Consider the following 12896-nt stretch of genomic DNA (forward strand, 5'->3'; position numbering starts at 1 on the left):
AAACTCACAGGTCGGGCTTCTGGTCTGGTCCTGCCAACCCTTCTGGTCCCACAGCCTACCTTTCTTTGCCATGTATCCTGTGTTAGTTCTGTCACTCCTTCAGTGAAGTCATCCAGAAAGTCTTCACCCAAAAGTGTCACCAAAAGTGTGGGTGGTGTTCTTCTGGGGCACAGCACATTGCTCCTGTCTCTGCCTATCCACTCCATTTCCCCTATACTGCCCTGGTCAGGCTCCCCATTGCTCACTTAGACCCAACATAGCCTCCTCAAGGTCCCTGCCCTCAGGATGTCCCATTCAAATCCATCCCACACAGCCTGGAGTGAGAAAACAGCTCAGTCCCTGTTATCACCCTCCCTCTTAAAGCCCTTCAAAGGTCTTAAAGCCCTTCTTGCTCAGCACAGCACTGGGACCCCCTTGGCAGATGGATCCCCCCTGCCTCTCTAGGCCCACTGACTCCATGATCCACAGTTCCTCGTCTCTGCACAGGCTGTCCCGTTTAGGAGGCCCTTCCTCTCCTCCCCACCCCTACTCGCCGTGTACTATTGCAGTCAGGCAGCACTTTCTGCAAGGACTCTCCTTCAGGTCCACATAAGTCCAACCTGGGCCTTGGATGCCTATAACACCCAGGATGTACTTTTATCCATGTTCTCACCAAAATTCTGGCTGGGCCTCATCCTGCTTTCTCTTTGGGCATCTAGTACAGTGCAGGTAACCAGTGCAGGTGACATTCATTGGACTGTTGAGGGTGTGGTTACCTTCCTGCCCTTCTCCTGTGCGTTGCTGACCACACGTTTCACTTCATTGGCATAGGCCATAGCTGGATTGGGGTGATCTTCCCGGTAAGGGCCCCGGTAGGTGTCTGGGAGAGGCGCCTGTAGGGAGTAACAGCACTGTGTCATCCTGGCTTGGGGGTGGGCACCAACCTGTTGCCAATATGAGTAGTGCATACCACGTGGACCCATTCCTTCTGGCCATCCAGGTACCGGAACTTGTATGGACTGATGTCAATCAGGGCGCTCAGGTGACCGTGATAAGCACTGGGGGGAAGAAGGGAGAGCTCAGACCCAGGTAGCATGTTCTTTTGATCTAACCATGACCACTGTCTTTCCACTTCCAAAAGCAACATAAAGGCCCCCAGCTCTTGGGCTGGAACAAGCATGGGCCTTGGAGTAAGGAAGATTTTCTACAAGGCCACTAATTGGTCATGTCACAGCATTGTTTAACCACTCTGGGTCCAATTTTCTCTTCTATCAAGTGTATGTGTGTGTGGGGTCTCCTTCAGGGTGAAAAGGGCTAATGCTCTAAGCCCAGGCCCAGGTCTTGTGCACATCAGATATTCAATAAATACATGGGAACTATAGCCGGAACAGTCTATCTAAATGAAGGACTTCACTTCCTTACAAAGCATGTCCTGCTCCCCAGGAGCTGCCCTCCCAAGACAGTGGCCTGATGATAGAGCTTCTGGGGATGTATCTTTGGGGCCCAGTCCTGTGCCTGTCATGTTTCCCTACAGTGGCCCCAGGCCCTTCTCCTCACTGAGGTAACCAAGGTCAGAGCCTCCCTGATCCTCAACAAGCCTATGGGCCTGGGGTTCTGGAAGTGGCAAGAAGGGCTGTGAGTTGCACTTACTGGTCTAATACCACTACATCCTGGTGTCCCGTGTACTGGCGAGCCAGCCGCAAGGCCAGGTCATTGGCTTCTGACCTGTAACAGTAAAAGTGGGCATGGCTTGAACAGTCACCCAAAGGCTCTCCACAGAGAAACCATGCAAGCAGGAGGAGCCCTTCTAGCAGCAAGAAGATTATTGGACTTCATTCATTTAGTCATTTGTTTGATAAACGAAGTGCTTCCTATGTGCTAGGTGCTGGGGGTAAAAAGCATAGGTATACAGACAGGCCCTCACTCCCTTGAAACTTATATTCTGATGTGTCATGAAAGCCAAAAAACAAAGAGTGGTCATTTTTATAAGTGCTAGCTGTGAGTCCAGTGTACTAAGGGAGAATTAGACAGGCCTTACTTTAAATAGGGGTGCATTGGGGGTTGAACTATGTTCCACCAAAATTGTTATGTTGAAGCCCTAACTCCCAGTACCTTAAATATGACTAATACAGCCTTTGAAGAGGTAAGGTAAAAGGAGGACTTCAGTGTATCCTAATCCACTCTGACTGGTGTCCTTAGAACGAGAGGAAATCGGGATGCATAAAGAGACACCAGGATACACACACAGAAGAAAGACCATGTGAGGACACAAGAAGAAGGCAGCCATCTGTAAGTCAAGGAGATGGGCTTCAGAAGAAACCAATTCCACTGACACCTTGATCTTGGACTTCCTGCTTCTAGAATTGCAATACAGTACACTTCTATTGCTTAAGTCGCCTAGTCTGGCATTTTGTTATGGCCACTGTAGCCACATAGGGGTTAAGGATGGCTCTACAAGGAGGTAACACCTAAGCCTTGAGGGAGAAGGTTCCAGGCAGAGGGAGCAGCATGCACAAAGGCCCTGGTGGAGACAGAAACTTGGTGTGTTCAGGGAACGGAGTGAACACAAGCAAGGCCAGAGCCTAAAGTGGGCAAAGCAAAAGTGTGGAGACCTGCAGGGTTCACGTTCACAGAGGTGGGAAGGAGCCTGGATTTTCTTCTTAGTGCCACATGAAGCCAATGAGGAGTTTTAATCAGAGAAAGAACATGACTCAAATCCCATTTTAGGAGGCAGCCTCTAGCTGTATGTCAAAAGGGAATGAAATTTCACCCCAATTAGAATGGCGATTATCAAAAATACAAGCAACAACAGGTGTTGGCGAGGATGTGAGGAGAAAGGTACACTCATACATTGCTGTGGGGCTGCAAATTAGTGCAGCCACTCTGGAAAGCAGTGTGGAGATTCCTTAGAAAACTTGGAATGGAACCACCATTTGACCCAGCTATCCCACTCCTTGGCCTATACCCAAAGGACTTAAAATCGCATACTACAGAGATACAGTCACATCAATGTTCATAGCTTCTCAATTCACAATAGCCAGATTGTGCAACCAACCTAGATGCCCTTCAATTGATGAATGGATAAAGAAACTGTGGTATATATATATATATATATATATATACAATGGAATATTACTCAGCCATAAAGAATGATAAAATTATGGCATTTGCAGGCAAATGGATGAAATTGGAGAATATCATGCTATGTGAGATAAGCCAATTTCAAAAAACCAAAGGACGAATGATCTCGCTGATAAGCGGATGATGACACATAATGGGGGGTTGGAGGGGTTAGTGTTAGAGTTAGGGTTAGGGAGGGGGGCAGAATGGAGGAAGGAAGGACTGTATAGAGGGAAAAGAGGGGTGGGAGGGGTGGGAGAAGGGGAAAAAATAACAGAATGAATCAAACAACATTGCCCTATGTAAATTTATGATTACACAAATGGTATGCCTTTACTCCATGTACAAACAGAAACAACATGTATCCCATTTGTTTACAATTAAAAAAAAAAAAAGGGGGAATGAAAGTGCAAGTGAGGAGACCGAGGAGGAGGCCCAGAGGAGAGCAGGGGATGGAAAAGTTCTTGGCGTTAAGGGATATTTTGGAAACAGGCAGGATTAAAGCAGAAATACATGTATGTGTTTTTTGCCTCAAGCAGAGATATGGATGGTGATACCATTTATGAGGTAAGGTGATGTGAGGATGGTGGTTGTGGGGTTGTTTTACATGGGAAGGCCTGGGGTAGGTGGCTGGGAACATCAGGCAGAGCCAGTGTAATGGTCTCACATCAGGTGTTGCAGAAGACATTTCTTGATTGTCTCTGGACATGTGAAGTTGGAGATGTTTGTCAGATGTCAAATGGACAGACAGAACCTCAAGTCTAGAACACATGGAAAGCATCTGGGCTTGTGATATAAATTGGGAGTCACCAGCACATGGATGATATTTAATACCAAGGGAATGGATGAGATCATGGAGCAAGAGGGCTCAGAGAGAAAAATGGCCCAGGACCAGTCCCAAGGAATAGAGCAGGAGGGATGGCACAGGAGTCAGAGGAGGATTGATCAGAAAAGCTGGCATATTACCATCAAGGCACCAGAAATCAGAGGAAAAAGTTTCCAGAGAGCGGTCACTCTACCAAATATTGCTGGAAGACAGATAAGACAAAGGCAGTAAAGATATCATTGGATTTGGCAACATAAAAGTCATTGGCACCTACACAGGATTAATTTGATGGATGGATAAGCCAATAAGAATAGCTCTTCCTTCTCTGCTGAGGAAGTACCAATCCCTGTACCCAGTTCCCTGCTCTTCCCAGTGGGGTTCCAGTTCAGTCTGCAACTTCCTACTTAGATCCTTTCTCTGAACAACATGTTTCCTTATCTGTCAAAATGGTGAATTTTACTTCCTAGAAGTAATTCAGGGAACTGATGAGTGGACTATGTAAATGGCAATGATAACAATCATCTTTACTAGGCTGGGCAAGTGCTCAGTGGTAGAGTGGTTGCCTAGCCCATATAAGGTCCTAGGTTCCTTCCCTACCACAATAAACAAGCAAAAAGTCACTACTATAATCCAAATGCCACTACCTACACTCGTCGGAATATTCTCTCTCATATTCTATGATAATCTGCCTGATTCTGCCATTATTGCCACTCCCATTGCAAGCTACAATCACCTCCCACCTGGCCCCTGAATTGGCACCAAACAGTGACAACTCTTGCTTTCTGCTGGCACTGATGACGTCACTTCCCTAACTAAAACCCTCTGATGTCTACCTAATGTTCTTAGGATACCGTGTCCTCACTTGACTGATAAGGCCCTCGTGATGGGCCCTGAGAGAGTTAGCTCACACCCTTTCTTCTTCCTTTTTCAGTTTGTCAAGTGTGCCGGGGTGCTGTGCCCCTACCTAAGCTGTTCTGTGTGGTGACCAACCTTGACAAGAGGACTTAGAGCAGGCAGCACCCTTCTTTCCTTTTCCCTTAATTACCTCCTACTGAGCTTTTACAACAGGCCAGGTCCCCCACTGTTTCTGGGCCTCATTATACTTTATTCTTTTCCTCCATACAGTAACTCTTCTTAGTAATTTTATATTTCTTTGAAGAACCACTTGATGTTTCTGCTTCTACTGAGTAGGGGTTTGGGGCTTTATAGAAGGCAGAAATGAACACATTAACTCATCAAGCCCCAATAACGATCCTGAAAGGGAGGTAATGGCATCTTTTACTAAAAGAGCAGGAAACTGGAACCAAAAGAAAAAGCACCAGGATCCAGTTAGGAAGCATGGGAGCCTCTCCCTGAAGCCTGCCCTTGGTCATCTACACCATGCTGTGCCCACGTGAGTGACACTTCTACGGTGCCTCACTCTCTTGCTAGGGGCTGGCTGCAGTTCACTTACCCAGAATTCAGGAAATAAAACACACAGAGCTTCTCTGGCAGGGTCTCCGACAGCCTCTGTGCATAATCCACGATGTTGTCGTGAAGGTATCGGCTGTTGGTGTTGAGCACTTGGTTCTGTTCATGTGCAGCCTGGACCACGAGAGGGTGGCAGTGCCCGACTGCAAGAGGGCCACCTCCATCACATGGCTGACTCCACTCAGCCAGCCCCACCGGGCTTCCCCCAGCCCCAATCTGTAAACCCGGCCAGGGAAGACGCAGTTACAAAGGGAGAGGTGGAAAGAGAAGAGTTCAAGATGGGAGGGGAGAGATGATGGATCTGGAAAGGAAGATCTAGAAAGGAGTTCCTGAGATTCCAGCAGAAGGAAAGATTCTGTCAGAAACCCTATCTAGACAACTTATGCCTTTGAGGAGGCTGCTGGAGGCATTTTCCTTAAAAGGCAAGGGTCAGAGGTAACTGTCACAGGGCTTGACTTGACCAGTTAATGGGGCTGGAGGTAATCGTGACTGCCAAAGGCCAAGGATAATGATAACATGGAACATGTATTGAGAGCTTGCCTCATGTCAGTCACGTTCAAAACAAATTTCGTTAACTAACATACTTAATTCTCCAGAACACCTAGAGGTGAATGCCTCGTAAGTAGTACATGGTCTTTTATGCAGATGAGCAAACAGAAAGAATTAAGTAACTTGCTCAAAATCACACAGTTGGTAAGTTGGTAAAAGCGAGACCCCTGGCTTTTAACCTGTTTAATTCACCTCCAATTTGCCTGCTAATTCATGGACTCTCTTTCTTCCATCAGCTCTGGCAGTCCTAGCTGAGTGACTGAATTTCTAACTCAGTTTCCTTAACAGCACCTGAAATGGTCAATGGAGCTGAATCCCTGCCACTATCCCTGCACTTTGTGAAGGAGGGCCATACTGCCTTGCTGATCATGGCTGGGCTGTATATCACTCTCTGAGCTCATCATCAGTCCCAAGTGGAACTGGATCCTCACATACAGATCTCTGACTCCTGCCCGGAGACTTCTACTGCTACTTGGCAAAGACTGGCTGTTCTCTGTACATGGATGTGACTTGGCTCAAGTCAGGCACACAACTTTGGCATCAGATTCACAGCCTCAGCCTCCTCTCCTGCCCCAAGGGCCTGAGGTGATACTGACCATGAGCTACATTGTTGATGCAGTCGATGTATTCTCCCCCTTGTTCATCATACAGGTACTGCCCTTGGCCACGGACAATCTTAACTGGATCCTCAGGGAAAAAAAGTCTGCAGGAAGAGCTGTGGGGATAGACCAGAGGTGGACAGCTATGTCTGAATACCTGAAGAGAACAGTCCACTATCAAAGGCCTCCTCACCCCTTCTTGGTTTCTGGAAAGGGCAAAAACAAAGTGCTCTTTCCTGGCTGCCAGCTTCTCACTCCATAGTTAAGAAGGAACAGGATGGGGCAGGAAATTGCTAAGTCTTGAAATTGTTTAAGGCATGTTAAGACTCAATGGCCTTGCTCATTTCTCAATGTGCCCCAGCCAGACCCACGAGGGCCCTGTATGGTCGGCTGTATAAGGAACGGCACCCACATTAGGTAGCTGTCTCTCAGCCTTAAACATTCCTTGCCAGTTAAGTGGCCCTGTTGTCCCTGATGGGTACTAGTCTTAAGCTCTGGATGGAGGCTGCCTTCCCGCCCCCCGCCAAGTCCCACCGTCCCACCGAGGACCCCTCTCGCAGGTCAAGTGCATACTTTCTCTAACGCTGTGAAGGACTCCTCACCCCGCCCCTAGTCTGAACTTTCAGCCCTCCCTGGATCACTCCCAAGTTAGGCCCAGGTCGTGCTGACGGGCCGCCAGTGGGCAAGGTCCGCCCAGGTGCTGGGGCAAAGTCCGTCCCCCTCGGCGCCCGTGGCGGGGGCTACGAGGCGGGTGGCATCGGCTCCCTAGCCTCGGGATGGGCCCAGAGGCGGCCCCGGATGCCGCTGCGGGAACCGCCAGCCCCGGGAGGAGAGGCTCCAGAACGCGCGGGACTGCGGCCGGGGTAAGGCCGGGTGGGGCTGGGAAGTCGCGGGCTCTGTGCCGGAGGCGCGCGTGCGCCGTGCGTGCGTCGTGCGTGCGCGCGCCTAGGTACCTGAGGAGCCGCTGTCGCAGGGCCAGAGTGTCAACCTTCGCGCGCTGACCGGTGGCCATGGCGCCGCGCTGTCAGTCGGTGCGGAGACGCTGCGCGAAGAGACTTGGCCGCGCGCGCTCGGCATCTAGGGGCCCGCCCCGGCCCCGCCCCTGCTTACCCCGAGACGGTGGCACCCCGGGCCCCGCCCCCAAGTCGCCCTCTTCGCTTTACTTCTTTGATTTCGGCAAACGAACTTTGCAGCCTTCCGGCTCGCGAGTCATTCCTTGGCCATCCCCCCCCCCCCGGGCCGGGTGTGCGCCCGCCTTGCCAAGTGGTGTCCTGGCCCTGGTCCCGGGACGCACTTCGGGCCTACCCACTCCACATGCCCGTGTGGTTGTCTCCCCTTGCCCCAAGGAAGTGTCCTCAGGTGATCCCTCCGCTGTCCCCAGCGCCTGATTGAGCGGGACTCAGAACCCTGGCAGGCCACGGTTGGGCGAATTGCCGTCTCTGTGCATAAAATGTGATGTGCTGTGAGGGTTTAATGAAAAATGTGCAAATGGTATCCAGCCTGGGGCCTGGTATGCAAGCAGGGGCGGCAGAGTAGACGACTTATGCCTTCCCAGCTCCTGCAGGAGCAGCAGAAAAGTAGGGCACAAGGGGCATTACTGGGGTAACCAAGGCGATCACTAAGGGCTGGACCTAATTCCTGCTGGAGTCCAGGCAGGGTGAATTTGAGACGATTCACTAAGTGAATCATTCAATGTTTAGACAGGAAAAGAGTTGGAAAGTCTCCTGAGCTATGTTATATAGTCCAGGAAACTGAGACCCAGAAAGGGAAAGTGCTTTGCTCTTAGACACACAGCAGAGCTAAGAGGCTTGACTCCAATCTCTGGGAGTGAGAAGAAAAGGCCTCCAAGGGATTGGAAACCTGGAGAGCAGAGAGGTACTTCCTCCTGGGGTGGGATAGGAATACTTTCAGCCTTGAACCTCAGAACAAGGAAGAACTTGGGACTGCCTCCTGAGGAGGCTGGGAAGAAAGGCTTCCACTTACCCTTGCTGGTGTGTATCCACCTCCTCATGATTCCTAACCTTCTGCTTTGTTCCCTCATTGCTGATTTTTTCTTTTCCTCATAAAATTGTAGACTGCTTAAGGCATTTATTAAAGAACATTCTTATATTCTTTTATTTTTTATGTTTTTTTATTGTGGTAAAATATACATAACAAACTTTACCGTTTTAGCCATTTTAATGGTACAATTCTGTGACATTAAGTACATTCCCATTGTTGTACGACCATCACCACCATCCATCCACAGAACTTTGTCATCTTCCTGAACTGAGTGGTTTCTTATTTGTAACTGTACTTCTTGAAAAAATTCTAAATTAACCATGAGAGGTTAAGTGCTTGTGGCATGTACTTCTTTTCTGAGGGTTAAGGACCCTTGTGTGTGTGTGTGAGTGGGACTGTGGTCAGTGGTTGTCTCAATGTATTGGCTCCTCCTCTTTGCTGGAGAGACCCATGTTCCTCTATGCCCTGTAGTTTCGGATTTTAATGTCGTGTGTGTTTGTTGAGGGAGGAGGGGGTGGTGGAAGAAGGGAGAGGAAGAGAGAGAGAGAGTCCTGCCTGATCTCCATCTTTGCTGTTGTCTTACAGCCTAAAGTTCAGCCACATTCATAAGCCAGGGCAGATCAGAGTAGTCAGGTTTTCCTGCAGTGGGGTAGAGAGTAGAAGGCTGTAGCCAGGCTCAGCTAACATCTTACACCCAGGATATATCTAGGATGGGGGCTGATGCAGTTGAGGTCACACCAGTCTGGGACATTACCTGGGCTAGATGATCTATAGCTTCACCTTCTCCCTTCTCCTTTCTGCCTCTGGCCCCATGCTAAGAACTCCCCTGTCCATTATCTCATGCTTGTCCTTCAAAGCTGCATTGGAAGCCAAGAAGGCAGGGGATGGGAGGAAGGGGCTGAGCCAAGACTTGAATCTGGGGCATGGTGTTTCTCAACTGGCATTCTTAGTGAGATGATTTGTTGTTGGGCAGAACTGTCCTGTGAATTTCAAATGTTTGCATCCCTGGCTCTGCTCACTGAATGTCAGGAATGGCCCCCAATCATTGTGACAACCCAAAGCATTCCCTGCATTTCTAGTGGTATCATAGGATGAGGAGGAAGTAGATCTGGGTAAGCCCACCTCTCCCAGTCCTCAGGTTCATCTGTAAAAGGGTATAGTGGTCCTTGTGGTTTAGCTCTCAGTAAATGTGCTTCTCTGTCTTTCGTAAGGGAATAGTTTGAAGCAGAGCTGCCCTTCTTGGCAGGGAGCCCTGAAGCCCCCCTCTCGGTCCTTGTGGCTCAGCGGTGAGGCAAGGCGCTCTGCAGTGTCTCAGCTGGGATCTTGAACTAGTCATTCAATTTCCCACAGCCTCTCCTTCCTCACTCAGAGCTGACTCAGCAGGTTCTACATTTTGATGTTCGCAGTTGTTTACATACTGGAGGATAAGAGGCATGAGGACACAAGGGGGCAGCAGCGAGCCAAGAATGGCCCCATCCAGTCCAATGGGGGCAGGAAATCAACCCCCTTGGTTGGCTAGGGGAAAAACATGGCTTCTATCCCCACAAAGATCTACCTGCCAGGCACCCAGCACCACGGGGCTGCCTAGCAGATTCCATACTGTACTAAAGACAAATTGGAGGATACCCAAGAGCCTGGGTCCAAGCCTGCCACTCCATCCTGGCTGTGCATCCTTGGGCAGTTTTCCCACATGGAAAATGGACATAGTGTTACCTACTCCATAAGCCCCATCCCTCACAAGGCTGGGGATGGTATCAAGCAAGGTTCTTGGGTGGAGGAAGGAATGAATTGCTGTCAAGTGCAGATGTGGAACTCAAAAGGAGGCTTTGACACCCAGCAGTCTCCACCAGTCATCAAGTTTACTGAGTTTCTCCTCCTTTTCCTACTTCTGGCTTCCCTGGTGACCCAGTAGACTGGCCAAGCAGCATGGTCTGCTACTTATTACCAGCTCCTTAAGAGGACAGAGATGGGGATTTGACATATTTCTCCTTCCTTACCCCATGTGTGGCTGGGCTGCTATGCTTAGCAAGGAGGCCATTCATTTGCGGGTCTTATGGGGTGGGGGGAACTACCTATATTGCAGTCCTCCTAGGCCCCAGGCCTTGGAGAAAGAATGTGGGAGACACTGTCACTGTAGATCCCTTCTTTTCTGTACTACCATGGATGTGCTTGGTTTTGTCCTCTGTAAAATGGGCATATTTGCTGGGTCCTTCCCTTAGGGATATTACAAGACCCAGTTGGCATTAGAGCTATGGAACTGCTTTGCAAGACTGTAGCTCTCACTTGGTCTTAGAGTTGGGAGAAGAGAGGAAAATCTGAGTCCCAAGTGCTTCAGAGTGTCAGAGTGTCAGAGTCCTAGATTCTTCCTGTATTCCACAAGTTGATCCTCCCTGAACCATTATCTGAGTGATATGTAATGCTGTCCCCTTTTACAGATGAGGTGGTAGATGGCATTATCAAAGATGACTGCAACAAGAAATACTGTCCCACATTTTCTCCTTAAAATATGATGTTGACATTTTTCTCATTGAAAGGGTGGAGTCTACCTCTCTATTCTCAAATTGGGTGAACCTCTGACTCTGGCAGAAAGTAACACTGTATAACTTTGGAGGCTTGGGCATAAAAGGTGACAGTTTCTACCTGGATTATTTGCTTTGGAATCTAGCCACCATGCTGTGAGGAAGCCCAGGCCACACAGAAAGTCCATGGATAGATGTTCTGACCATCATGGGCAACATCAACCAACAGATGTGGGAGACTTTCAGTGAGAACCACCCAGCCAACCCCATTAACCCTCAGAACCACAAGAGAGAAACAGAAACAGTCAATACTTTAAGGAAACAAGTTTCGGGGCAATTTTTTTTAAGCAGCAGTCACCGGTAACCGCAGCAGAGAAGCACACAGGGGGTTTGGTAACATGAAGTGACTGGTCTGAGAGCTCTGCTGGTGTGTGGCAAGACACGGCCTTGAGCCTATGTTCTTAACTCCCCACCAGTCTCTGCCCTGATCCTGAGCTACCTCCTCTGGTTTCTGGGATGATTTCAACCCAGGAACAGTCCCTTTCTCCTTCCCCAGCTTGCAATGTCCAGGGTGAAACCTCAGCCAGAAGTGCCTGGGGCCAGCCTGCAAGGACAGGCACACCCAGACACACATTCATGGTTTGTTACACAGTGATGCCCAGCTACACAGAGAGGGGAGGTGAATAGCTAGGACAGAGCTGGTCACTGGGAACTTTTGTTAGGTATGGTTTGCCTTTCATCAGAGTGTGGCAGACTTGGTCATAGGCCCCCTGCTCAGGCCTGCTGAGGACCAGCTTTGCAGGTTGCTGAGTCTGTAAGACTCACTGCAAGACCCATTTCTGCCTGGCCGATCAGTATTTTGAGCAGGAGACTTTGAGGGCAGTGAAACCCAAATTCTGAGCTGAAGGTTTATCTTTTCAGGGTCAGGAAAGTCCCTTCCTGTCCCTATGGGTGATGTGGTGAGAGACAGGAAGTGGTAGCTGGTGCAATCTGGGGATCCCTGCACACTCAGGGACAACAGGCTCCTCACAGCTGGTTCCACATTGTGCAATTGCAGAGCTTGGCTACTGCTTATGGCCAGAGGACACGTATTCTCACAACAGGCTGGCTTCTGAGGCCTATGGAACTTGGTGGGGTTGGACCTTCTTGGGATGCTTTCCACAGACTGTCCCCTAGGTCCAAATGTAATTGCTCATGGGAGTCTTGTCCTGTTCTGGGGAACCCACGGTCCGGGGGCAGCTGGTGGTGATTGAGTCTGGAGGCTGAAGAGGTCAGAGCAGCTGCAGATGCTGTATGAGCATCCTTGGATACATTGTGATTGGGGCCTCCAGGGCATAAGGGGACAGCAGTGAGTCTTGGCTAATCAGGTGACTGAAGGCCCAACCCAGTGTCTTTCCAGCCTCACCTGAGCCAGGCACTTTCACCTTCGTCTCCTTCCTGGGAAAACCAAGCCCCACAGGTGCCCCTCAAGTACACAATTCCCCTGGCTTGGCTCGTCCACATTTCTGCTGGCTTCACCTGCTGATGATTCTGGGGCTGGGTGGCACACTCTCAATTGTTACAAGGCCACAGGTGGTGCATCCCATGAAGAAGATCAATATATTACTGTTTTGTTTTTACAAAAATTAAAAATGTCCACACGGATCTGTACAAGTTGTGAGCTGGACCTGAGGATCACTGGAAAAGGAGGGAAAGACGACAGGTGATGAGGGGCCTGTGAGGTCCCTGTGGTCCTGCCTCTGTCTGGGACACCCGGCTTTGGGAGCCCTCAACCTATTCCATTTGGGTGTGACCCCATCCTCTCTTCCTAGGCCTCTCTCAGTGGGTCCATTT

General features: G+C 49.6%; 2 protein-coding genes and 1 long non-coding RNA gene across 10 annotated transcripts in view; 1 reads left to right on the forward strand and 2 right to left on the reverse strand.

Annotated features, from left to right (window-relative positions):
* The window catches only part of PHYKPL (5-phosphohydroxy-L-lysine phospho-lyase), a 26541-nt gene extending 15870 nt beyond the window's left edge, over nt 1–10671 (reverse strand). For 6 of the 7 annotated variants that reach the window (XM_079144202.1, XM_079144204.1, XM_079144206.1 and 3 more), the window contains exons 1-6: nt 7497–10671; nt 6541–6659; nt 5379–5538; nt 1630–1704; nt 950–1037; nt 756–872 (exon numbers count right to left, since the gene is read on the reverse strand). In XM_079144202.1, coding sequence (XP_079000328.1) covers nt 756–872; nt 950–1037; nt 1630–1704; nt 5379–5538; nt 6541–6659; nt 7497–7555 — 618 coding nt within the window. In that variant the 5' untranslated portion in view covers nt 7556–10671. Of the gene's footprint in view, nt 1–755; nt 873–949; nt 1038–1629; nt 1705–5378; nt 5612–6540; nt 6660–7116; nt 7382–7496 lie in introns of those variants that run through there. The other variant, XM_079144205.1, reaches the window with a different exon arrangement.
* LOC306663758 overlaps nt 7277–12896 on the forward strand; it is a 52364-nt gene continuing 46744 nt past the window's right edge. For both annotated transcript variants that reach the window (XR_013764520.1, XR_013764521.1), the window contains exon 1: nt 7277–7406. This is a non-coding gene — a long non-coding RNA (uncharacterized lncRNA). The remainder of the gene's footprint in view (nt 7407–12896) is intronic.
* COL23A1 (collagen type XXIII alpha 1 chain) overlaps nt 10705–12896 on the reverse strand; it is a 384293-nt gene continuing 382101 nt past the window's right edge. Inside the window, exon 29 of the mRNA XM_079144321.1 lies at nt 10705–12740. Coding sequence (XP_079000447.1) covers nt 12738–12740 — 3 coding nt within the window. The 3' untranslated portion in view covers nt 10705–12737. The remainder of the gene's footprint in view (nt 12741–12896) is intronic.

Source organism: Sciurus vulgaris (assembly GCF_902686455.1).
Source record: "Sciurus vulgaris genome assembly, chromosome: 6".
NCBI lineage: Eukaryota > Metazoa > Chordata > Mammalia > Rodentia > Sciuridae > Sciurus > Sciurus vulgaris.